Genomic DNA, 27,412 nt, shown 5'->3' with positions numbered 1-27,412 from the left:
CCTCCAGCTAACCTCCAGAGAATTATTACCAAACTACTCAAGGCATTCCTGATCATCTTAATCTCCATAACCATGTAATCCCCTCACTGGAGTATTCACCCTGCTCCAGACATTCCTGTCTGCATACAGCTGTGCCACAGGGATTGCAACACACAGCAGCTGTCTGCCCGCTGGTCCTGTCAGTATTCAGTGTTCCCAATCTCATCAATCCCGTCTCAGGTCACAAGCCATTTTGAAATACCCCACAGGTCTCTCCTAAACGGTATTTACTCCATGATGGCACAATGGGCTGCAGAACTGGCTCCATGCCTGACCATGGAGTTTAAACAGCTAAAGGCCTTTGTTTCCCATGTTACCCTAAAGCCCAATGAGGACGATCCTGACAGCCCACAGAAACAGACACACGATTCATCAAGGGGTCAAGGCGCTGAGAAACACCCTGCTTTGGGTGTACAGATGTGCACAGGGCAGAGCAGAATTTCCTGTGTGGGTTCTGGCTGGAACATTCACAGGTGGAAATGGCAGGCCTTGAACCACACTGACCTTGCAGATGAGAGAAAAAAACAGATGACTGATACCCTGGTGCTGCAGTGCTGCTGAAATTCTCACACATGAAGCTAACAGCAGAGACTTTCTTTTGTAGCTATGTTTCATCTTCTCTGTGATGTGCGGAAGAGTTACTCAGGGCATATTGACCTTATAGGCAGAGTTTGTATAGCTGAATCACGGCTTGGAACATAAAATGGATACAAAAAGTTCTTAAATTCAGTCTAGCTTATGAGAACTTTCATTAGTTCAGTAGTACCAGCATCTGAATATACAACATTATGGCAAGAAGCGACAAAATGTATGATATGACAGCATGCTGTACTCTAATGGGTATGATCTCCTTTTATACTGCTTCAGGGCAAGGGCTCGTCAACAAGCCACGGGCATGACTGTCTAAATCAAAAAGAACTAGGAACACTGAGTGAAGGAAATCCCCCTAACCATCAGAAACTGGTAGTTTCCCCACTGGGAAACGAGATCTGACAAATGTACTTCCAGAGGTTTACCCTGGCGGAGAGAGGCTCTCTTGGTGCTTCCTCGCAGGTAGTCCTGCCTTCCCAGCTGCAGGGAATTTGTACCACAGCCTCCCCCAGTGACACACATGTTGGGAACACGTTGATTTTACTCATGAGTGTGCCTGTAGATGAGCATGCACCTCTCTGATTTCTCAGTGTGCAGCAAAGTAGGCTCTCAAGTATAAAACTGCAGAATTTTAGCTATATCAGATACACAATGAAAACATTCCAAACCTGTGGGATTTGTAATGATCAGCTGAAAGGTGTTATTTCCATTTCATTTACAGAGTGAGGAGGCAAGAGGGGGAAAAAAGGTGAATGGGGCAACTACACAAGGAAAAATTGTGCACCCAAATTAAAATATGTAGAAACGCTGAAATAAAATATACATAAACTAAAAATAAATAGGAAGCTTTTGTTTAAATAGTTTCTGTCTATTGATCAGTGATCTTATGCACATTAGACTTTGTAAAACATGGAAAAGCACATTGTTAGCATACTTTGTAAGGAGATTTGGAAGAGGTAGCGTGTGTGGAGTGTGATAAGGAAGGGAAAAATACCAAAATGAAAATGGCAGTTACAGAAAGTTATCTCTGCAGACAGATGCAAAATACAGAGCCAAAATCTGTGTTGTTATTTCTTGTGGTAGAGAATGATAAGGCAAGAAAGTAAAGCAAACAGAGGGGAAAAATTTGGACTAGTAGAAAGATAAGCAATTAAATCAAGAGCTTAGACCTGTTCTCAATCTCTGCATTTCCCAAGCATGCTCAAGAGCACTATGATATCACTGGCACATCACAGCCTCCTACCTGCTGGTTCACATGAGCTCCCACTATATTTCTTTATGACTAATGCCAAGAGAATCTGGCTTTCCTCTGCCTAAGCACTGCGTGCTTTGCTTCCACTGATCTCTCTTGAAATGTCAACTTTACATTTCCAATATCCATAAAGAAATTCTTAATAAAAAGATATGATCTGCGTTTCAGAATGAGACCTTTAAATCCTTTAGCTCTGCCAGCTTCTGGGGAACTTTTGTTAATAATGACAAACACTGTTTAATAACGCCGCCCGCCAATAGTAATCAAGAGACTTGCAAACATCAATATATCATAGATAACAAAAGCTGTATAGTCCATGCAAATGGCTCAGCAATGGAAACCAGGATTTTTTATTAGATTCTTGTACATTAATGTAAAATAAAAAATGCAATTTGTTCCACAGATAACCTTGCTGTAAATCTATTTAATGTAATTTAAAGTAATTCTACTTACTTATGAAATAAGAACACATCAGAAATGTGCAAACAAATCCAACACAGTAAGTTGCTTTTTGCCTTTGCCTTCGCTGGCTGTGCAGCCATAGGCTTACTTTGCTCTTAATTCAGTGGCACTGCTGATTGACATTAAAAAGCGAAGCCCCATCCCTCAATACTGTATTCTTACCACCTCCTTGCAGCAGAATCATATAAGCACATCCTTTCTTATAGATGAACATCTTGACCCAAGCCATCCTGCAGTTACATCAGATTTGCTCCAACAGAAGGATTGGCCACGAACGAACAAACCCACCCTTACATTTTAAAACTTGCAGTTCAGCTGGATTAAGTGAAGGTGCACAGCACAGAGGGCTGAGGAGCAACACGGTCACACCTCCACACCAGCACCCAGGTCACAGCCAAAGCAAATGAGGCCCAACCCACCCTGAGGCTCAAAAACACTGCTTATATTGCTTGTAAGTGTAAGAAGTTTTATTCAGGTTTCAACAGAGATAGCAGTGGCTATAGTTTTGGTTCAGTTGCAAGCCAGAAACATGATGTGCTGCAGTTTTTAGCAAAAGGTCCCTGTGGGTACTGAGTGCATCTGGTACCACTGCATTGGCTCATGGAGTTGCTGAGCACCTGATGACCTCAGCATCTGTCACCTTGCTGCTGCAATGCCACCTTGTTAGCCAATTCCTCTGGAAAGAGCTTAGGAAATCTTAAGGTGAAACACCACATGAAGTGATAGTGTTTTAAAACTTACGTACCTTCTATGTGACTTTCTATTCTGGAGAGGCACCATGACCTACTGTACTTGAACACTGTGCTGGGAAACCCAGGGTTCTAATTCTACCTTTACCATGACCTTCTCATCCTCCATCAAAATAGCCGTGCTTTGTTGTGTCCAGCTTCTGGTTTTTAAAATGCAGCAACATCTACAGACCTCACACTACAGAGCTGCTACCAGCAGGGACCCACTTTCAAAGGGTGCACTCACTTTGTCAGTGAGGCTTACCTCAGGTGTTTAAATGGGGTGGGGAGGAGGGTCAGGAACATTCAGAAAACACATCCTCAAAATCATGCTGTACTTGGAAAATACATAGCATTGCTTATAGTAAAAGGTAAGCATTGGCACTGCCTTAGTTTTCATCAGCCTAATGATTTCTGCTAGCCAGTGGGAACTTTTTCTAGTTATTGATGCAGTATGAAACATTCCAATTAAGAGGATACTTCAGGAAGTTTTTCTAGATGGAAAATCACAGTGGATTCCTTACAATCTAAAATCCTTGAGGCTCTTTTAGACCCAGACCTTTTAAGATAGTGCTTCAGAATTTCTTTCCTTTTTTTAACTTACTTTACTTACTTACATTAAAGCCGAGAGTGGTGAAAACCAGTAAACTTTCTCTGGCTAAGCTAAATCCTCCAGACCTATTATAAATAATAAAAAAGAAATCTTTTATGGCTTTGTAATGTTTATTAGAAAGAATAAAAAGTTTTCATATGCATTTGTTATCTGGGAATCTTTCCTATGCCAATAGAAATTGTGGCAGGCAACATAAAAAAGGGTAGGTAACAATAATATCTCTAGTTTTACTGTAAAGCCCTATTTTTGTAGGAATAAAGAACCATCTAGACTCATCTTCTTATGTGTACATTTCTCTGCAGCAGACCTGCACATACTTGCCCTTATTTATCCAAGTCATACTTGCAGTGCTGGAGAGGTAATGACAGTTTAAATACAACTTTCCATTGCCATTGACAGGAAAAAGACTCAGAAGTCAGGGTAAAAAGCTACTAATTCATGAGCTCTGCATATTTTTGGTGGTCTTTATCTACTACAGTAGTAACAGCAGTGATCTGCCCGGTGTATTTCCTTACTCCATACCCAGCCCGCTGCTCAAATTCATGCATTTTTTCTATTTCTTTCCCTCTTCTGCTTATTTCAGATTTTCCTCCTTTGTTTTACATTTGATCTCAGTTGTGGCTTCTTCATCTGCTCTGCCGGGACAGCCCCATCTCACACTTCACACGAGAGGTTCCAGTACTGTGAAAGGTGGAACAGACCTGCCTTTCCTGTTATCTCACATCTTTCCTTTGCCCCATATTTTCTTGAACTCATCTGCACCTCCTCAGGCTGCTATAAAACAATTTAATTCAGATGGCACCAACTCTTGTACTTGACTGAACTGACTAGGCTGAGTATATGTTAGTAGCTTAGCTAAATCACACCCAAGCAAGTCTGCAAAGTAAGTGTACTTTCCTCCACTTTCATCATACTTCCCAATTTAGATTCTGCAGAGGAACTGCAGGTTAATTTTGTTCAATGAATTACAGAGACAACGAAAGTGTACTGAGATTGAGCATTGCAGTTTTTACAGCACAGATTAGTGAAGTCTGAGGTCCTGGTTCAATTCTCTGTGCTGATGTATGGTTTTTAATTTATACAGCACTGAAAATAAAAAGAGCGACAAGTGAGAAGGGTTTACCCTGGCATGAGCAAGAGCAGGAGCAGGAATGTAAACAAGATCTTGAACTTCAGGTAATTTATAGACATGGTGTTATGTCTGTGAATAAATAGAGGCAGACTGTAGGTGTAGAGGCACCTACAGGATGAGTGGAAAAAAATTGCAGCCTTGTAAAGCCAATTAGATATAAGGCAAAGAAAATTCACCATGAAGTTGGTCAAAGACCAACTGGAGTATCCAGTTCCAATATCCAATTGGAATATCAATCATTGGAGATAATTAGAAATAAACTCAGTGCGGCCCTTAGCAGCTTGATCCAGTTGTACAGTTATGAGCAGGAGCTAGATTCTTAGGTCTCTTCCAACCTAAATTGTTCTGTGATTCTGTGAAGTCTTTGGTGTCAGTGCCCCGAAAGTTCTTGTTCATTGAAGTTTTGGAGGACTTCATAAACTTCATTGAAGCAGATTGTAATCATAGAATCATTAAAGTTGGAAAAGACCTCTAAGGTCTAACTGTCTACCTACCACCAATATTGCCCATTAAGCCATGTCCCTCAGTGCCATGTTTACACATTTCTTAAACATCTCCATGGATGATGACTCCACCACCTCCCTGGGCAGCCTTTTCCTTCACCACTCTTTTTGAGAGGAAATTCTTCCTAACATCCAACCTGAACATCCTCTCGTACAAACTTCAGGCCATTCCCTCTTGCGCCAACCTCCGCCTTGCTACAACCTCACTTCAAATCAGCAGTACTTGTTTCTGAACATCAGACTACAACCAGGTATGTTTCTTGCATTTTGGGATGCCCACGCACAGGTTATCTGACTGTAAACTAAGGTTTTTTGTTTCATCAAAAGGTTTTTTCTTTGCATTCCTGAGCAGTATAAATAGGGATCTGAATTCTGGTTTTACGAGATAAAAGAAAAGTATCCATTACAAAGCAGGGGTGAGAACAGTATATAACCATATTTACATCATTCTAGAGGCCACTGTCACCTGTGTCCTACTTAGAACTAGAACCTGAACTCTATTCTAGCTGCCATTTGATTAAAAACCAGACAGAGTGAAAACTCAAGTCCAAATGACAATGACCTTTTCAGTAAAACAAAACTATGTGGAGGCTGACGAATGTTTTTAATCCGTATTTAAGAACTCCTTAAAATGTCAGCTGTCCAGTTTGCTGAATATAACACTTTGTTCCAGTTTAAGCCTCAGAATAGAAAGTACCACATCTCAATCATTTATGTCAGCAGGAAGGGGCCTAACATTGCCTTGATGCCAACAACTGAACAAAACATTTTACAGATCACCTGACACTTTTTGTACTTGCTATGCATCATAGGAAAAGTAGAAGAGATCACTGAAAGCAAGCAGCCACAAAGAACCAAATTCACTGCAAATCTTCCTCTGGAGTTGATGCAGATACACTAGCAAATAATCTACCATCTCCATATGTACTTCTGCAGAAGGCCGAAGCATAAATACTGTGTGTGGTGTACCAGATTCTGAAGAGAAGGTTAATGTTATAAAAAAACCAAACTCTCCTAAATTGCACAATAAACAAAATGACAGCATCTGATCTGAAAGCAGTTACTGCCATAAAGATCTCCACTTTGTCTAATAGATGGATTGCATATAAATGATAATAATGCCGTTTACATCAGCAAATTAATCTGTAACCTTTTTACGTGGTGAAGTTGCAGCAATTATTACTCAAAGTCAGAAAGACAAATTTTAAGCTTATACAAAGGCTAAAATCCTGACAACAGGAGCTTTGAGTTGTTAAAAAGAAATTACAGGCACCACATTTCAATACTTTCGATTCCTGTTGCATGGCATTTGCCCTTCTTATGTGAAACATTGATTATGATTTTGTATGGTTTTATCACAGCTTAAACAATAACGTGAACCTAAATTCAGTGTGAATGACATCAGTTGTTAACTATCTAACAAGAAATGATCATCACTATAAATCTATTTTACGTTTTACAATGATTGTTTAAGACAGCTGAGGCTCATACGAGCTGAAAGAGTATGTCAGCATACAGCAGCTGCCGATAATAACCAGCATGTGCTGGCAAGAGCCTTTTGTTTTCTGAAGGTAATTAAAATTTGCTATAGTTTTCCAGCTGCTACATAGTCAACAAGGAGTGCTCTTAAAAATGAAGGGAGTATTTCTGATTCACTTTAAAAGCATTGTGACCATCTCTACCAAACGTTTATGGAAAAACAATTATTCTACAATTTCAGTTTTTCATACATTTTCTACAAAATGACCTGTATGTCAGTAGTTTGGATCAAAAAGCTATTAACATCAGCTTCAAATGTTCAGGAGGAGAAAAGCACGGTAATAACAATCATTTTGCTGAACAATAAAACATAGCCATGCAACTGTTCACATCCTTACCCCTCAAATTTGGTATTATCTGTATCTGCTTGGTATTCTTAAAGCTGCAGTCACTCTTTATTGGAACCAGGACATTTTTTAAAAAAAAACATTCCATTCTCAGAATCAGTCAGCAGATAAAATGGAGGACTGTCAGTAGAGGAAATAAATGGCTCTGAGGAGCTACAATTAAAATGCCAGTAGTATTTTACTGGTCCTCACTAAAGCCTTAAGATGGGACGTTTCCAGGATTTCAGACTGCAGTTATCCTCCACTTCTTATAGAGAGTGAAGATCATCTTATCACTTCTCAGCAGCATGCAAAATGTAGGTCCTATGCCCAACTACAGTCCAAGATCAATGCAGAATTTATCTTAACTACAAAGTGTTCTACAGGAGTGGTCCAAACCATGGCCTCCTAGAATAACACAATTTAAAGTGTCTATCATTTCTGATTAACATAGATCTATTAGGTTAATGTCAAGTAAGTAAATGCCTTCTTGAACAATCTTTGTGTGCTAAGTTATGAAAAAAGAATTGGTTTGTAGCAAAGCCTCTGATCTCAGGGCACGATTAGTCCAAAATACCCCTATCGTCAAGGAAACAGAAAACATTCTAAAATTATTATCAGGACTATGATAAGGTATTACACCCTCTTTCTTCCACATCTCACACTTAGCTGGCTGCTGTTTGTAGAGCCTGCCCAGACAAGTACACTGTGAACAACTGTGGCCAGCAGGCTTAATTGGAGGTTATCAGAGAGCTAATGAATGAAGCTTTCTAAAGGTATGTCCACCAGCACCAGAAAGTGAAGATGAAAACTGTAAGAATAAAGCAAAGCAGAAGGGTGAAATTCCAGTTGTACAGGGCAAAATGCAGCACCTGTCAGACTGGCCAGAGAAAGGTCTCAGCTCTACTCCTGAATTATCTCTGGCTTTACTGAACCTATTGCAGAATAGACCTCTTCATGTACCAACATAATGAATTTTATACTTATTCAAGTATTAATTTCTACATAAATCAAGCAAATGAGTACAGAATTGTGTTTGTTTTATATCTTTCATAGCTGACAGGACGATGTTGTATTACTGTGCCTGATACTCAGCAGTACACTCTGTGCTTGGGGGAGGGAAGAATGTTCTGAGTTGATCTAAGTTCCAGCAATGGTGAACTCTTTAAATCCTTGGACTTAAAATGCCTACTGCCCTCAGAGATCTCATTTTCAGGCTTATAAATAGGTGTATAAATTTATATAAATAACTATACATGTACAAAGATAAGAGAGGTAAATGGTTAGACACAAACTGGTTGCTCAACTTCTTCACTACAGTCTAACCAAACTGCAGGCTAGCCCATGGGCTAGTGGTGGCAAGAGGTCCTGCTGTGCAGCTTGGCTAACACGAAGACAACTGATCCATCCTAGGATGCTCTGATAATATGGTACCTATGAGATGAGGCTGAGAGAGCTATGTTTGTTCAGCCTGTAAAACAGAAAGGCTCCAGGGAGACCTCTGCAGTCTTCCAGTACCTAAAGGGGGGGGGCTACAGGAAAGCTAGAGAGGGACTTTTTCCCAGGGCCTGCAGTGAAAGGACAAGGGGTAATGATTTTAAACTAAAAGATTTAAATTAGATGTAAGGAAGAAATTCTTTATTCAGAGGGCAGTGAGGCACAGCTGCCCACAGAAGCAGTGGGTGCCCCATCTCTGCAGGTGCTCAAGGCCAGGCTGGATGGGGCCCTGGGCACCCTGAGCTGGTGGGAGGGAGGTGTCCCTGCCCATGGCCGGGGGTTGGAACTGGATGGTCTGTGAGGTCCTTTCCAGCCCAAACTGTTCTATCATTCTATGATCATCTGCTTTGTTAGTCTTGAAAGAGACTTTCGGGGCCTGAAAGTTGAGAAAATAAGGATTACTGATAAAAAAAAAAAAAAAAGAAATATTTTTTTTCTTTAACAGCTGCAACTGTTGTCTCTTAAACTTCAGAGGACAGAACTAATGAATTGATCATAACATAAGAGACCATTTGAGATAATAAGACTCTCAGCAAATAACGCTGCCATTATGTGTCAGTGAGCTGAAACGCTTATTATGCAGTTTAGCTGAAATTCAAAGGCACAAAGCATTGGACATGACTGGCAGCAGCAATGACTAAAAATACTTCAACATAAAAGGGATTTAAAATGTCACAGGAAATCTCTTCCTTAGAAAATTGGCGCTGCCCATGAATAGACCATTCTTGGCCTGAACAGATGAAACCCTGTGACTCGTGTGTGCTGGGTGTGCGTGAAGGCACCCCACTGCCTCCTGCACATCACTACGGCCCCATCCTGCATGGATAAAGGCAGAGCTCTGAGCTGAAATGGCCTCAGATAGCTGAATGAGCATCTCTAAAGCAGTGAGAGCTGAGCATGACAGCCAGCTCTCATTTTCAAGGTGAGATGCTGAATGAGGAAAGGCTGCACTGCTGGCTGTGCATCACCAGCAGCACTGTTGGATGCATTGCTCAGGCAGTACTATGAAATGCAGCTTTTGCTGCAGTGGCTCTGGCTTTGGCAAGGAACATTCAATTTTAATGCAGAATCAGCAGCTTGAGTTATAAAGAGGTTTTGGACTACATATTTGGAATATCTCAGCCTGTTAATTTTGAAGGGACTTTTAAACCAGATATACACCAACGAATGCTTGCCAAATTTAAAGGAAAATAAAGCCCTTCTAACTTAGGCGAAGACTCAGGCAGACTGCCACTCTTAATGAAGTGAAACTGACAGAATGGCAGTTTTAAACATTCCTAGGAAAAACACGTAAATATAGCCGTAAAAATTAATAAGGGGAAAGTAAAAAGCCAAGGACTCACTGTCTCATCATCTGCGCCAAGCAGTTAACTTTTGGATTTTACATTATCCTCCTCAGATAAATGTTTGCAGGAAGAGAAAGCCATTATCTTTGAAGTTACAAAATGATTAGGTATTCAGCTGCTGCCATCAGATACAATTAAAGGCACAAAACAAAACTCGGATTCATCCCACAGAACATTTGTGTTCAACAAATATATTATGAAAAAGAGCCACACTGTGTGGCTATATGAGCCCTGTCCTGCCCGGATTCCTACTTCCATCCCAGCTTGAGACTAAAAATCACTAATAGATCCACCCTTTAGTGACTTGTGTGCGTCTCACACAAGCTCCGCAAATGCTAAGCTTGTATGATTTGAATCTTCACAGAGACTTCTCTGGTCTTCTTAAATCTTTGGTTCCTTCTCAAACATACATCACTAAAGGAAAGACAGCTCAATTCCTGTTTTTATTTGTTAAATAGCATCACCTGGCTCATGTCTGTGCTACATGGGACCAGTTCGCTCTCCAATAAACCTGCTCAGTGTTGCACTAACTGAAGAAGGACAAAACAGAGTCAGGGAGTCTTGCCAAGAGCTTGGGGAAACATGGATAATCCACACAGAAGTAGCCCAAAGGACGCGCATAGTAAGGAATGCAACAATAGCACTTGGAGATCTAGAGGGAAAAAAAAGCCAAAACACAAGTGCTGGAGGTTTGCAGAACCAGCAGTTCACCTGTACAGAAGTGTTAGATGAGGAAAACCTGTACTGTCATCCCACCTTCCAGACATATTCAACAACAAAAGTTGTATTGGAACCTTCAGAAAAACATCTTTCCTTAAAGAAAAGGTGTTGTATTTTCCTGCAAATGTGACTCCAAGAAGGAAGCTGAGAAATCCCACAGAAAGATGGTAGATTTGAGGGAGAAAGGGGGGGTGCTGGGTGGGGTAGTGAATAAAGAGGATAGGAGCAATAATTCAATCTAAGGATCTCACATTTACTTACTGCTTTTTCCCGTAGTCCCCTGATATGCCAGTGACAGAGATTAATAAACAAACAGGGCACAACTGATAAAATAAACAAACGTGAGAAACAGCAGCAACTCATTAAAGAGGAAGAAGTCAGAATATCCTTTAGGCTGTTAGGACTGAACAAGAGAGGCAACAACAAACACAGATTTTACTTCCAAATCCTGCAACCTTTACTCAAACAAACAGACCTTTCTCCAACCACAATCCTGTTAGAAGAGAGCACAATTATTGCCAAAGGCCTGCAATATCTAGCTCATTAAAACAATACCAGTTGACATTATTAGGATTTATTACTTTGCTCCTTTAGTACAGACAAAGATTCATCAGAGTACATTGCTGTCACGGATTTGACCAGATCAATCTATGTCCGTGACAGGGGCGACAGGCCTCTGCCCTCCCCCCCCCACCCCAGTCCCACAAAATGGGAAGGAAGGAAGGGAGGAAAAGAACAGCGGCAACAATCTATGGAGGAAAACTTATTTTACTATAATATCGGAATACAGGATAACACAATAGATACAATTTAATTGCAATTGAGATTAATAAATCAGACAAGATGAGAGAGAGAGAGAGTTCCCGGGACCGATTCAAACCTGAAAAGCTTGGAACGGCTAGGAAAGCACCCTCCAGCACCCACTGCAAGGCAGCAAGAGCGTGCCCCCCCCACCCGGAAGGGTCAGATCCCGTGACTGCTGTAATGTACAGGGATAGGTACTTGGAATTGGGGCAGTGACACTTTAATGCCCCGTACACTACATGATGTTTTGATGTGGAATACTGAAACCCAAAATAAAACAAACAAACAAACAAAAAACGTAGAACCATGACATTCCACCCCTTATTCTACATCATTACATCATGCTTAAAATATATATACATATATACAAACAAAAAATGATTACAATGCATTACACACACATAGCTATACATATATATATATATACATACAATTAGTAACTGCACTCCCCTGCCATCAAGTTTCCCTGTGGTACACACTGGACATCCCCATTCTTCTGCATTACCCACCAAGTGGATCCTGGTCCCTGGGCAAAAACTGTACCACGGAGAGGTTTGCCCTTTCCAGAAGCTGGAAGAACCCAAACTGCCTTTCCTAACATGTTCTTTACATGTACAACAGGGACTTTATCTCCCTCTACGGTATGTAGGGAACTGGATTGGTTAGGACCATCACGATTGATAGATCCTCTGGTATTGACCAACCAGGTGGCTTCTGCCAAATGCTTCTCCCAGTGCTTAAATGTTCCGCCACCCAGTGCTTTTAGCATCGTTTTTAACAATCCATTGTATCGTTCAATTTTACCAGAGGCTGGTGCATGATAGGGAATATGGTAAATCCATTCAATGCCATGATCTTTGGCCCAAGTATTTACAAGAGAATTTTTGAAATGAGTCCCATTATCTGACTCAATCCTTTCTGGGGTGCCATGTCGCCACAGGACTTGTTTCTCGAGACCCAGTATGGTGTTTCGGGCGGTAGCATGGGGTACTGCATATGTTTCGAGCCACCCAGTGGTTGCCTCCACCATAGTAAGCACATAATGCTTACCATTGCGAGATCGTGGCAAGGTGATATAATCAACCTGCCATGCCTCCCCATATTTGTACTTTTGCCATCGTCCTTCCTCCCACAGAGGTTTCATCCTCTTGGCTTGTTTGATGATGGCACATGTTTCACAGTTATGAATAACCTGTGCAATGGCATCCATAGTTAAGTCCACCCCTCGGTCTCTAGCCCATTTGTATGTTGCATCTCTCCCTTGATGACCTGAGGTCTCATGGGCCCACCGAGCCAGAAATAATTCACCCTTGTTCTGCCAGTCTAAGTCTATTTGAGCCACCTCAATTCTGGCAGCTCGATCTACCTGATGGTTATTTTGCTGTTCTTCAGTAGCCCGACTCTTGGGCACATGAGCATCTACATGGCGCACCTTTACAACCATAGTCTTTGTTCGGGCAGCAATGTCTTTCCACAGTTCAGCAGCCCAAATAGGTTTACCCCTTCTTTGCCAGTTATTTTGCTCCCACTGCTGTAACCACCCCCATAAGGCATTTGCTACCATCCACGAGTCAGTGTAAAGATAGAGCATTGGCCACCTCTCCCGCTCAGCGACATCTAAGGCCAGTTGGACAGCCTTTACCTCTGCAAATTGGCTTGATTCTCCTTTCCCTTCAGTGGCCTCTGCAACTTGTCGTGTGGGGCTCCACACAGCAGATTTCCATCTGCGATGCTTTCCCACAATACGGCACGATCCATCTGTGAACAGGGCATATTTCTTTTCATTCTCTGGTAGTTCATTGTATGGTGGGGCTTCTTTAGCACGTGATACTTCTTCTCCTGGTGGTGTTCCAAACTTTTTACCTTCAGGCCAGTCCATGATGACTTCTAGGATTCCTGGACGGCTGAGGTTCCCCATCCGCGCTCGCTGTGTAATCAACGCAATCCACTTACTCCAAGTGGCATCAGTAGCATGATGGGTGGAGGGAACCTTTCCTTTAAACATCCAGTTCAGCACTGGCAATCGAGGTGCCAGAAGGAGCTGTGTTTCAGTACCAACTACTTCGGAAGCAGCCCGAACCCCCTCATATGCAGCTAAGATCTCCTTTTCAGTTGGAGTGTAGTGCTCTTCAGACCCTCTGTACGCCCGACTCCAGAATCCCAGGGGTCGGCCTCGTGTCTCTCCTGAGGCTCTTTGCCACAAACTCCAAGTGGGACCGTTCTCTCCAGCAGCAGTGTAGAGGATGTTCTTTATACCCTGTCCCATCCGTACTGGCCCTAGGGCCACAGCACGGGCTATCTCCTGTTTAATCTGTTCAAAAGCCTGCTGCTGCTCAGGGCCCCATGTAAACTCATTTCTCATTCGTGTCACATAATAAAGGGGGCTTACAATGAGGCTGTAGTTTGGAACATGCATTCTCCAAAAGCCCACTGCACCCAGAAAAGATTGTGTCTCTCTTTTGCTAGTGGGTGGAGACATGGCAGTGATTTTGTCGATCACGTCTGTCGGGATGTGACGACGGCCATCTTGCCACTTTATACCTAGGAACTGAATTTCCTGGGCAGGTCCTTTCACTTTGCTTCGCTTAATAGCAAAACCAGCACTCAGAAGAATTTGGATCATTCGCTCTCCTTTTGTAAAGACTTCTTCTGCTGTATCACCCCACACAATGATGTCATCAATGTACTGCAGGTGCTCAGGAGCGCTGCCTTGTTCCAATACAGTTTGGATCAACCCATGGCAAATGGTCGGGCTGTGTTTCCACCCCTGGGGCAAACGGTTCCAGGTATACTGAATGCCCCTCCATGTGAAAGCAAACTGTGGCTTACATTCTTTGGCCAAAGGGATGGAAAAGAAGGCATTAGCAATGTCAATGGTGGCATACCATTTGGCCGCTTTTGACTCCAGTTCATACTGGAGTTCTAACATGTCCGGCACAGCAGCACTCAGTGGGGGTGTGACTTCATTCAGACCACGGTAGTCCACCGTCAGCCTCCATTCTCCACTGGCTTTACGCACTGGCCATATGGGGCTGTTAAAAGGCGAGTGAGTTTTGCTGATCACTCCCTGGCTCTCTAGCTGACGAATTAACTTATGAATGGGGAGCAAAGAATCCCTGTTGGTGCGGTACTGCCGCCTGTGCACCGTTTTTGTAGCAATCGGTACCTGTTGCTCTTTTACTCGCAGCAGCCCCACAACAGATGGATCTTCTGACAGGCCAGGCAAAACAGACAGCTGCTTAATGTTGTCTGTGTCCACAGCAGCTATTCCAAAGGCCCATCGATACCCCTTAGGATCCTTGAAATGCCCCCTTCTGAGATAATCAATACCTAGTATACATGGAGCCCCTGGGCCCGTCACAATAGGATGTTTTTGCCAGTCCTTACCAGTGAGGCTTATCTCTGCCTCCAACACAGTCAATTCTTGAGAGCCCCCGGTCACTCCAGAAATATGGATTGATTCTGTCCCTTGGTGACTCGAGGGCATCAGAGTGCACTGTGCACCAGTGTCCACCAGGGCCTTATATTTCAGTGGTTCTGATGTGCCAGGCCATCGAATCCACACAGTCCAATATACTCTATTATCCCTTTCCCCCCCCTGACTGAGGGCAGGGCCCCTCTATTCATTACCTGTGGTAACTGGAGCAACTGCACTGGTGGTTGATCTGCTTTGTAATTCTTTCACCCGGGCTCGTAGTACAGGAGTAGGTTGACCGTGCCACTTCCCCATGTCTTCTCCATGGTCACGTAGGTAATACCATAAGGTAACTCGCGGTGTATTATTCCTTACTTGAGCCGGAGAGCGTTTGCTTCTAACAGCTGAGATCTTTGATGGTGCGCGTGAGAAGGAAGGTTCATCATCTTTAGTTAGGTGGGCTTGCATACATTTCATCATCTTCTTCATCTCGTTCATCTCCTTCATTAGACTCTTTTGATTATCCTGATCTTCATCAAGCGTCTCTGATACTGTTACAGGTTTGTCACGGTTAATCAGTTGAGACATTTGCTCCCGCGTTTCATTCAGTTGATCGGTCACTTTTGAGATAGCGGCTACAGCAGCATGAATGGGGGATAGCAACTGCTGATAGTTTTGGAGCGTAAGAATTAATTCATAAACTAAGGGTGTTCTCTGTTGTTCCTGGTATCTGTCACACGCTGACGTTAGTGTAGCGGCATATTTGTCCGGCGCTGTTGTCACGAGTTTCTGCCATATCTCAGGCGTTGTCCTCACTCTTTCAGGGTCGCGGTTTTGTTGTGGGTGGTTAGGAACAAAGTTAGGATCATACAACATTTCCACCACACCTATTTCCCTCAAATACTGGATACCCTTTTCAACTGTATCCCATTTTTTCATCGCAATCTTCAAACCGTTTTTGAAGGGATACTTTTCCTTCACAGCTGTTAACACTCGTTCCCAGAGGGAGGCAGCCTCATCCGAACATCGACTAATTCCTCTATCAATAGCTGGATCTCTGGCAATGGCACCTAGTTGGCGAGCTTCATTACCATCCAGAGACAAGCTATGGGCCCCACTGTCCCAACAGCGAACCAACCAGGAAACAATACTTTCATTCATGCGCCGTGTGAACTCCTTTCTTGAACCTTGGATTTCAGTCATCTTTAGAGGCCGGCGAGTAGTAATGGAGACTTCCTCTTCATCACTATCTTCTGCATGTCTCTTAGTTTTCGCTTTTGCCTTTCGCGATGGTGGTGGTTCTGAGGAGGGCCCCTCGCCTGGATCTTCCTCCTCCTCCTCCTCTTCTTCTCTTTTTCGTTCAAGACGCGAAGACACGCGTTTCCATTTCTTGCCCTCCACAGGAGCAACTGGTATTGTTACTGGTGTCTCCTGTGATTGATTAGAATTGACTTGGGGATTTTCCCCTTTGGCTTGAACCTCAGCTCGGAAACTCTCTCTCTCCCGAATGGTATTATATAGGGCACGGTAAGCACAAGCCAAACCCCAAATAAGTTGTACCTCCTTAGATTTATGTAAGCCGCATAGTCCCTGACTCAAATACTGGCTTAGTTTCTCAGGATCCCACAGGTGTTCAAGAGTAAAATCCCATGACACTGCGGGTCCCCATGCTTCTAAAACCTTTCCTAAACCTCTCCATATTCCCTGCCAATCATCATTCTCTAGTTTTGGAGAAGACTCCTTATTACAAATGCGTTGGAGTACATTCAGGAGAATTGATGACACGCACACCAACATGAGTATTAATTCAAGATTCGAAAAACGTTTCACAAACCGAAAAGAAAACCCGGAGACTGGTCTGAACATTGTGTTGTTTGTAAAATTAGCTATTCCATTTGGGATGTAGCTGTTTGTGAAATTAGCTACTCCATATGGGATGTAGTTGTTTGTGAAATTAGCCATTCCTTCTGGGATGTAGTTGTTTGTGAAATTAGCCATTCCTTCTGGGATGTAGATGTCAAAGTTCAAATCATACCACATTGCAAACAGGTAAAACATAGGTGTCTCCATCAGTGTCATTAGGTACCTATATATGGTTGCAATTCCACAACACATAATTATGAGCTGGATTATTGGCCAGTAGGTTGTGACTAACACCATTGCTTTTAATCCTTTACCCAGCACCCCCACGATAACGAGTGGGTTCATCGCTGGTGCTTGCTAAAAAAGGGTTAATGAATTGAAGCTAACAAGAGGAGAGGAAAAAAAAAGAAAAAAAAAAAGGCACTACCCAGACTAAGTAGTGCTCAAAGTTTACAAATATCCCAGAACACTGGCAGTACGCCTAATCTTTCAAGGTCAGGTTTTCCAGCACAGAAACCTGAACTACTGATAATGCTCCCTAACGAAGCTCTCTAAGAGCAGAGAGAAAAAGAGATTCGTTCAAAAAGCTAAAAAGCAGTCGCCCCACGTTGGGCGCCGAAAATCTGTCACGGATTTGACCAGATCAATCTATGTCCGTGACAGGGGCGACAGGCCTCTGCCCTCCCCCCCCCACCCCAGTCCCACAAAATGGGAAGGAAGGAAGGGAGGAAAAGAACAGCGGCAACAATCTATGGAGGAAAACTTATTTTACTATAATATCGGAATACAGGATAACACAATAGATACAATTTAATTGCAATTGAGATTAATAAATCAGACAAGATGAGAGAGAGAGAGAGTTCCCGGGACCGATTCAAACCTGAAAAGCTTGGAACGGCTAGGAAAGCACCCTCCAGCACCCACTGCAAGGCAGCAAGAGCGTGCCCCCCCCACCCGGAAGGGTCAGATCCCGTGACTGCTGTAATGTACAGGGATAGGTACTTGGAATTGGGGCAGTGACACTTTAATGCCCCGTACACTACATGATGTTTTGATGTGGAATACTGAAACCCAAAATAAAACAAACAAACAAACAAAAAACGTAGAACCATGACAATTGCAGAGCTGAGTCCTTCTTTGGCAAAGGACATCAAGTGGAAAGCAAAGTGTCTGGTATGCTCCAGCAAGACAGCTTCCACGCCTGGCAGATGGTATTTACTTAAGACATACTGCACAGCCCATATTTTAAACTAAGTTATTTCTCTGAGTTCACCTAACTTATCATAAGGACAGAAACTTGTGCTCGTCTGTGGGTGGATGTTAGCGACTCCCCAGTAACCTGAAGTGTTACGGAGCAATTTTCTTCTCCCAGTAGAATTTTCTTCCCCTCAGTAATAGATCAGAAGCGAAAAGCCACAACATGTTTCCAGACTGAGTCATGCACATGCTTTTCAGCTAAGCTCCTAAATTCTCTGAATCATGCTGTCTGTGTTTCACGGTTTTCTGAACGCCCTGCTCAAGGTGCTCCAGCCCTGCTGTCCCCCTGGGATGCTGTGGTGTAAAGCCTGGCTCTGGTCAGATCAGCTGATCTGCAGAACTGAGTCTTAGGTGGGAAACTCAAAAGGTTTTTAAGCAAAGTATGCACAAGAAGAGAGGAACCATTACCACAGCTTAGTTTGATCTCCTGTTATCCCATAGGCCTCAGGATTTTAGCCAGTAATTGGTGCACGAAGATGAGGTTTTACTGCCCACATTCAACTATCTGTCTAATAAGAAAAAATACGAAATGACACAACTAGCACAGCTGGATCATACAGGCCATAGATTTCAGTATTCCACCTTTGAAAGCAGCCGTTACAAAGTGGAACAAACAAAACTACAATTGTTTAATAACCAAATTACAAGGGAGCTGGCTTTTAAGTCCCTTCAATTAGTGGCTTAGGCTCTAATCTAAATACACAGTATGTCTGATGTGAAACAGCTCATATAATTGTTTAAGTGCAACTAAAAGCCTGAAAATACTGTACAATACAGGTAAGATAAAAACAATGACTATGGCTAAGATGCTATCAACAACTTCATAGTGTTAGCAGTTGAACCAAACCAAACCAATAAAAAAAGCACATTAGAAAACATTACCTAAAGAAAAACATACTATCTTTCTAGAACTTAACATTGGTGAATTTTTTAATTAACATATTGCACTGGGCACAAATATTCCACTTTATTTTCAGGGCTTTATGTATAAATACAGGCATAAGAACCTCCCAGTAACAGAAGTTCTATGTTCAGGGTTTTTTTTATTAATCTATTTCTGTGAGCAATTTCACTTTTGCATTCTAGAGCATTTGATATATCCCAGTGATTTATCAGTTCTAAATTTAAACTAATTTATATATGTATATATATATAAATTTTCAGTACAGTAAGCATTCATTTATAGAGTGTACATCTTACACTGATTGGATTAAAGGCCTTTTAACATTACTGGCTCCGATTACACAACAGGGGTAAATTAAAAATTAAAAATCTCCTCAGCCATCAATACAGCAGACACAGAGCAGCACATACAGCTGCTCATTTCATCATGAGCAATTTCAAAACAAAAATGTTTCATTTAGATTTCACCTCGGAAGAAATCCAGCTTTCAGTGAAATCAAGAGCAAAAGTCCCCCAGCTCAAAAGATGATCCAGCATCTCCTCTGTTTAAACTGCTTGTGTCAGCACAAGTAGCCTGGCCACTCTATGGCTGTAGATTTGTGCCACACAGCATCACAGAATGGCTGGGAAGGGACCTCCAGAGGCCACCTAGTCCAACTCTGCTCCAGCAGGGACCCAGAGTACTGAAGTGCTCTTGGTGTTCAGAGGAAACCTCATGTGCTGCAGTTTGTGCCCACTGCCTCTGGTCCTGGCAGTGGTCACCACTGAGCAGAGCTCAGTGCTCTGTTCTCTTTGTACCCTCCTTCCAGCTGTTCATGGACACTGATGAGATTCCCCAAACATTCTCTTCTCCATGTGAAAGAGCCCCAGCTCTCACAGCCTTCCCTCACAGGAGTGGTTCTTGAGGCCCTCCATCATTTTCACAGTCCTTCGCTGGACTCTCTCCAGTATGCCCAGGTCCCCCTTGTACTGGGGAGCCCAGAACAGGACCCCACAGGGCCTGTTAGCAACGCTGCCTAATGCAGCCCAGGATACCATCACCCTTCTTTGACGGTCCCACTTCAACTTAGGATCCCTAGGTCCCCTTCTGCAGAGTTGCCTTCCAGCTGGGTAAGGCCAGAAGGAATTACTATAGTTCAGTTTGATCTCCTGTATGCCATAGGCCTCAGGATTTTAGCCGGCAATCGGTGCATTATTTCTGATTATTTCTGCCTCAGCAAGTGCATGAACTTCCAATTTGTTCTAACTTTGGCCATGTCCCAGCTGAAGTCTGCAATGCAGCCCCACAGCAGAGGATGCTTCTCCTGGTAGGTCAGACCAGAAAAGTCCCCTCCTGCCTTCTACTTGCTCCTGCTGCACCTCTGAGAAGCAGCTTACCCACAGTTTCTGCTGTGAGTTACCCCAGGAGATCAAAAGGCAGGAAGGCCACTGCCATAAAGACAACCCAAGTGGGGGGTTCGAATCATTGTAATAATGCTGAATCTCCTTGCTTCATCTTCTGGTTTCTTGGGTTCAGACAGTTAAGTTAACAGATGTAGAGGTAGGTGGCCAGCATCCAGAATGTTTGAGGTTGCCTGAACAACCACGTTTCGGCCTCTTTGTATGTTTGAACAAAACCACATCTTTAATTACACAATCATATCCTGCTTCCAATCTCATGTGATGGACAGGTGCTCCCTACCCGTACACATACCCAGAATGTGATCCAGGACTTTTTAAACATAGCCTACAACATTTTGACACGTTGTAGTGACTTCAGGTTCTCATTATGAGTATTCTATAGGAATGCATTACAGCCATCTATTGCTGGTAGTGTTTTCATTGACAGATAAAATTCAGTCACCTAAAACACAGATTTCACTCATATACCTCTGTAACACCTTCCACAGACTGGACACTACTCATGCTTAGAAAGGAGAAGAGTTAAACATGTTGAAGTCCAAAGGGAAGAATACAGACGATATATAGGAAAAAGCATGTTTGTACTACTAATGCTTACTCAAACCAGACAAGCAGAGGTGACATACAGTTACTATACTCACAGAAGTTCAAAACTGAACTTAAAACATACGAGAGTATAAAACATCTGCCGAGTGACGAACAGAGAGTTTGCCTTGAAAAGTTATAATACGCTTTGAGATTGTTCCATCAGAAGATCCTCCTAAACCGCTCTTGCCTTGGACATGAACTGAGACAAATAACAGAGCATTACTCACCGAGGGCAGGAATTTACTCACTGAGAAGTGAGATTCATCTTCTTTTTTTTTTTTTTTCTTTTTTTTCTTTTTACTAAAAGTGCAGTCTAACAAATTTCCCTGTAAATAAACTGAGAACTTTCTTTAACAGGGATGCCTGGATGTGCTGGGGCACAACGTGGCTTCCTTCACCTTGACTTATGCTGTACTTGAGCTGCACAGCCCCTGCTTTCAATACAATATTTTCAGATTATGGCCTTAATACTTCATTGCTTTTCGCTTACAACTACTTCATATTTTCTGTTCTAGTCTGCATTTAGCCACATACTCTGAAAGAAAAAACAAGTTTGAGACTCATGTAAAATAAATTCTTGAAAGTTGCCACCTTATTTATTTAAAGTGAGCATGAGTAATCATTAATGAATTCTCATACTGCTACTACACACACAGTTTGAATAAATACCTCAGACCAAGCATGCTACACCCTGTTCCTTTACACTGAGGCATGTGTCCCCTTCAGCATGGCAACTAACAGGTTTAGGGGGGAAATGAAATCATCACAAGATCACATTTGGAAATACCTATTTAATATCAGACTGATAATTGCTGCTCACATTCATAGATCACCATGTAATTTCACCTCATGGAGTCAGAATGAACACGAACCAAATATTAACGACTTTCAAAGCATGATCTGACTAAAATAACAGTCCAGTTTATTTCATTTCTCTTATGGTGGATTTCTTTTTGGAAATGATTAAATAACAACATTCCTATAACGATTCATTGCATTTATTTCTAACAAACGCCAAAGGAAAACACAAAGGAAAGCAGGAAACCTCCTCAGCAGATGATTTTTTTTTAAAGAAGGAACAAAAACTGTAATATAGCAATATTTAGAATAGCACATGCCATTAATGACAGGAAAGCTACAAGTGCACAGAGCACTTGGTATCATTCTGCATTAGTGAAGCATGGAAGCTCTGACTGCCCTGTGCATTGCTTTATAAATCACTCCTTTCACTAAGGAGAATTATCCCTGATGTAAGAACTTCAGTGTCTGCTATTGTGGGTGCCTCTGGTTTGAAATCCAGGAACTAAGAAATTGCTGCACAAGAAGCAGAGAGCAGGTATTCAAACAAGCCCCAAGGCAGCTTAGCACTTAACCACGTGGCAAGTCTCTTTCCAGCAAAGCAATTAAGCATGCAAGGCTCACCGTTCCAAAGACATTGAAATGAAGACTGGATGTTTTTCTAAACATACACTCTACTTCAAACAGTGATTAACTGGGGAGGTGCTAGCAGAAGAATTAAGGTAGCAGGGCTCAAATACATTCTCTTAATGGCATCATCTGGCCTTAAAAAATGTGTGCAGTGATATATGAATGCAGGGAGATGGAAGAATGACTTACATGTTTTACTGAATGGGGCTACTGAGAGTTGGTTTGGGTTTTCATGTTGCATCTCCTAATTGAGTTTTCAACACATCCCTGTTCAGTTGCTCTTGGCACTGCACTGCTAACTAGCTGCACTTGTCAATTTGTAAAACTCACTGTTCTCCGAAGGGACAGGCTGAGAGCACATCACAGTCCTGCTCTGCCCACACATCAGCTCTTCTACTGACTTATGAAGGCTTGAAGAACTGCACATAGTGCCAGTCCCACCAGGAGCAGCCCCAGTGTGCTTCAGCCTAAAGGAAGAAGCCCAGAGCAGGACAGACCGACCCAGGGAGGACTTGTAAGGGGCCTGTCAGTGTTTTGTCTAGGACTGGTGACTTGGATCTTGAATTTTATCCTGTGTAAACAGGAGGGTTGGGGCTGAGTTCTAGTAGTTAGACTTAGCTTTCTTTAGTGTTGCTAGCACAGCTATTTTTACCAAAATTATTATTCATTACTTGGGGCACTGTGTACCTTGCATATGATTTTCCACCAGGCCTGTCTATTCCTGCATGTGGGCACACACACACATCAGCCCCTATCTGCACATTCAATATCATTACTGCTAATGAACTGGCACAACCAACAGCAGACCGTCTCCGGTTTATTATCAATAAAAGAAGTGCATTCTTAAGAATCTGAAATACATAATTTTCTTTTGTGTGGGTACACACCGAACTGCAATACAGATTACATCTCCAAGGCACTATACAAACCACAGAATCACAGTTGCAGGGGTTGGAAGGGACATCTGGAGATCACAGAGTCTGACCCCCACTGCTATAGGAGGTTCCCTACAGTAGGGAAGTGTTCTGGCAGGCTCCGAATATCTCCAGAGAAGGAGACTCCACCACGTCTCTGGGCAGCCTGTTCCAGTGCTCTTCAACATCAAAGTAAATATTGTTTTCCTCGCAACCAGGTAGAACTTCTTGTGTTCCAAGTTGTGCCCATTGCCCTTGGCCCTGTCGCTGGGCACCACCTGGCCCCATCCCTAAAAAGCCTTGCCCATTAGATATTTACTGAGTGCTCATAAGATCCCCTCCCATGTAATTTCCTACTGCATTATGACAGGACATTATGGAAAGTTGTGGCAGATTCACCACATGCTGAGCAATCATACAACAAACTGCAAGCAGAAAAGCTACAACTCAGGAATTCCTCTCTGTCCCACCATGCTGCATCTTAAGCCATGGCAGTACTTACTGCCTTCATCTTCAATACTAACTGCAGGATCCAGCTACCTCTCCACTGCACCACATAGCCAAGACTGCTTTAAATGACTTAATTTTTAGAGAACATGCACATCATACTTCAAGTACAATCTCAACTCCAGCCTTTCCAGTCTGTCACCTAGCACTGGATTTTGAGAAGACCTGCACTATGGAACAGCTCTGGTCCTGTAAGACCAAGAGAGAAAGCTATAGGGCACAGCAGGCAGAGGAGGCACATCGAACTACTTCATCAGTAGCTGCTTCTTGAAAATTAAGTTGGCTCTAATACCATGCCTAAAGCTATTCCAAATGAATTTGAGAAATAAATTACCCTTCCTTTCCATTCAATCCCAGCTGTACACTGTGTACACAGAATGACATAATATCCTTCCTGAAATTAGAGCTGCAGTAAGGACCAGGATCCTTCAAACAGGACCAGTTCCTGAGATCGCGCTGCAAACAACTGCATTTTCCTAATTGCCACAGAAACTATCTTCTTCATCTTTTTTTAAAAGCTGGCCAAAGAAATACGTATTGTTTTCTTTATAAACACAATAAAGGTTTCATCACTATATCCCTGTACTTTTGCCAGAGTTTGACAGCCACAGCTACACACAGTGTTACTTGAAAGCAACACTCAGCAATAGCCACTCTATGTGACTGCTGCTGCTCAGAAGCTCACACCAATTCCTTTAATATTTCCCAGATATAGACAGTGAATGATATTAACTCTCTGGCTGTCCCTCGTTAGCAGAATCAACCACCTTTTGTGAATTGTCAAGAAACTACCTGAGAAACCGTTATCTTCAGGATTTGTTTTGATGGCGAAGACATGGCATACTCTATATGTTGGATCACACCTACCTTGGAAAATGGCATTCTTTGAAAATGATGCTACCACATAATGAGTTTTTAATCTGGAAAAGTAGCTCAGTTTTGGTTTTTTTTTTACCTTTGTTTTAAACATTCAGAAGATAATTCAAATTGTACAGTCAGGCCAAAGGATTTGTCTTGAGGCCAATCTGCATTTAGCTTCAGCATTGTAGATACTCATAAAAAATCAATACTCTGCAATGACCATCCAGATAAATGCATAAGCAATCACAGCAAGCCAAGTCAGCAATTATTTTTGAGGACATATGACAAGTTTCCTAATCCTCTGACAACTACACATGCTTATATCCAGAAGAGGTTACCCCACCTCCTCTCCCAGCTGCCCTGCTATGTTTCTACCTGACTGATCAGCTATTCTGTCCATGCATTACAGCAGGTGGGATTTACCTGCAGCTCTCAGAGCTGAGGTATCGATGCCAGGGACTGCTGTGCCAGTTGGAAAAGCTGAACTTCAGCACCTAAAACTCCCTCTAGTTTATGATTAAAAGATAGCAGAGTTAAGTAGCTAAACAGGGATTAGCATTTGTCTCTCTGCCCGTATATGTGCATATGTGCAGAGTGTAGGAAAAACTAGTTATGAATGACTACCTCAAACTCTGACCCAAGGCAGATTAGTTCAGAGCAGAGAGAGGAAAAGAGGCAGGAAAATCTGAGGCATGAAAACACCTTCAGTTATGAAAGCAGGGACCTGGGGAGGGCTCCTGCCAGGCACTCACTCACCTTGCTGGATCTTGGTCAGGAGCTGCTGACGTGCAAGAATCCTGCTTGTCCTGTAGGGAGGGCGTCTCGCTGTCTGGTCAAACCACAGGTACATCTCCTGGCCCTCGGGTGACACTGAGTTTAGGTAGTAGCAGCCTGTGCCTGACGTCCTGGGCACCTGCTTCAACATCTCTGCTCCTTTAAAATCCGTTCTTCGCTTTCCTATGGCTACTCTAGATTATAATCAGGGTAATGAAAGGAGGGAGGTAACAAGCCCTTGGGAGCTGAAAAGAGCAAGCGCTTAATAAGAAAAAGGAGTGCCAAAAGCTACAACTCAGGATTCCTGATTCTCCCACATGATCTGCGAGGGCCAATCGCTCTGAGAGCAGCCCAGGGAAGTGCTGGGCTGACTTGCTGTCCTGCACTTACAGCCCCATGCCGTTCTGCCGGCTACAGCGGGCTTCTGCACTGCAAAGCGTGGCAGAACTGCACAGGGTGGCTTCGGGAAACAAATTTAAAAAGGCTTGAGGCATTTGGGAATACCTATTTTAGCCTGCAAAACGCCTTATTATGCAGGGCTGCGGAAAACCTTTTCCTCCTCCGTGCCGCACAGCTGGCGAGTCATCTCCTACAATGATGCCCTTACTCATTTTATAAAAATCACACCAGTGTTTGCCAAGGAAAAGTCAGCTTAGGGCTGGGCTGAGTCCCCTAAACCACACAGTACAAGGAGCACTGGAACAAATGAAGCCTTTCCAATTGAAAAAACAAACAAACACAGCAAAACAACAGAAACCCATAGCAGTAGGCACTCAGAGTTGGTAAACAAACCCCAAAATACTCAGTATCAGTGTTACCAAGAAGCAAAAGTGAAGGAGAGGGAGAGGAAGCTTGGTTATTCTGGCTCCTTAACGTAACTGTTATTTAACACAGGGGCATCTGTTTTCATTCCATCCTACATATCAACCACAGAGCTTGCAAGACGCAGGTAGTCAATAGGAGTAAAAACATACAGAGTAACACCAAAAATGCCCTATTACTATGTCCAGCAATTAATTTTCCATTATATTTCAGACTACCAGTGTTTCGGCTCAGTGAGCACCCAGACTCAGCTAATCTCTCACAGATCTGCCAGTGTGCCCCGTGCCTGGGATGGTGCCCATAATGAGCACCACAGGCAGATGAGAAGCCATATCACAGCCCTGGGCATAGATTTCACACCAGGAGCAGTTATTACCATTCACAGCCACCTGCAAGTCCTGTAGCTGCTGTCTCCAGCTCCAGATGTGGCTGTGAGTCTCTCTGAGATGCAAGGGGATGACTTCAAACCTAAGGCAACATGGAATGCAGGTTGGCATCCCCAGCAGGCTGCTGCTGGGAGCCATGGATCAGGGGCTGCCACCTGGAGAGGCAGGAGAGTTGCTCTGGTACAAGCAGAAGAGGGATGGTCACTGCTCCCACCCAGCCCCTCTACTGTGTTCTAAAGAGCAAATATCCCAGGGGACTCCTGAATGACAATGATATGCACAGTATTTACCCAAAGAGACATTGCCATTATGTGGGGAAAATCTTATTTGATTAATCTACAGTTCTGTGATCTAATTTTGCTTATGAAATGCTGCTGCCGAAAAGCAATTATTAACTTTTCATAGTGCTCTGTTTAAATTTTCATAGGGATTCTTTTTCTCCTGGAAAACGCATAGACTTTGTCATCTGATGAGATTCCACTTGCAATATTTCCAGAAAGTCACAACCAGTTTAATGGGGATTTAATGCTTCAAAAACCAGACCAAGGAAAAAAAAAAAAAAAGCCTAAGCAAGAACAAGAGTATGGCACTGACTGGGGAACAAGTTTGCCAAGGGCTGAGCCCCAAGAGCCCAGCTGTATGTTATGGTAGGATATCAGACAGCGATGCACCCAGTGCCCCCTCCCATGCATGATACAGGGCAGCCCCGAGCAGCACCTCTCATCTCAAGAGGGCAGAACA

At 42.9% G+C, this 27,412-nt stretch overlaps 1 protein-coding gene across 5 annotated transcripts in view; it reads right to left on the bottom strand.

The window, feature by feature from the left end:
* The window catches only part of STARD13 (StAR related lipid transfer domain containing 13), a 308,068-nt gene that overhangs the window by 107,177 nt on the left and 173,479 nt on the right, over positions 1 to 27,412 (bottom strand). Inside the window, exon 1 of one of the 5 annotated variants that reach the window (XM_048933950.1) lies at positions 25,446 to 25,787. The exons of the other annotated variants lie outside the window; for them this stretch is intronic. Coding sequence (XP_048789907.1) covers positions 25,446 to 25,614 — 169 coding nt within the window. The 5' untranslated portion in view covers positions 25,615 to 25,787. Of the gene's footprint in view, positions 1 to 25,445; positions 25,788 to 27,412 lie in introns of those variants that run through there. 5 annotated transcript variants of the gene reach the window in all.

The sequence above is a fragment of the Lagopus muta genome, chromosome 1 (assembly GCF_023343835.1).
Source record: "Lagopus muta isolate bLagMut1 chromosome 1, bLagMut1 primary, whole genome shotgun sequence".
NCBI lineage: Eukaryota > Metazoa > Chordata > Aves > Galliformes > Phasianidae > Lagopus > Lagopus muta.
This window is presented reverse-complemented; position numbering and strand designations above follow the sequence as displayed.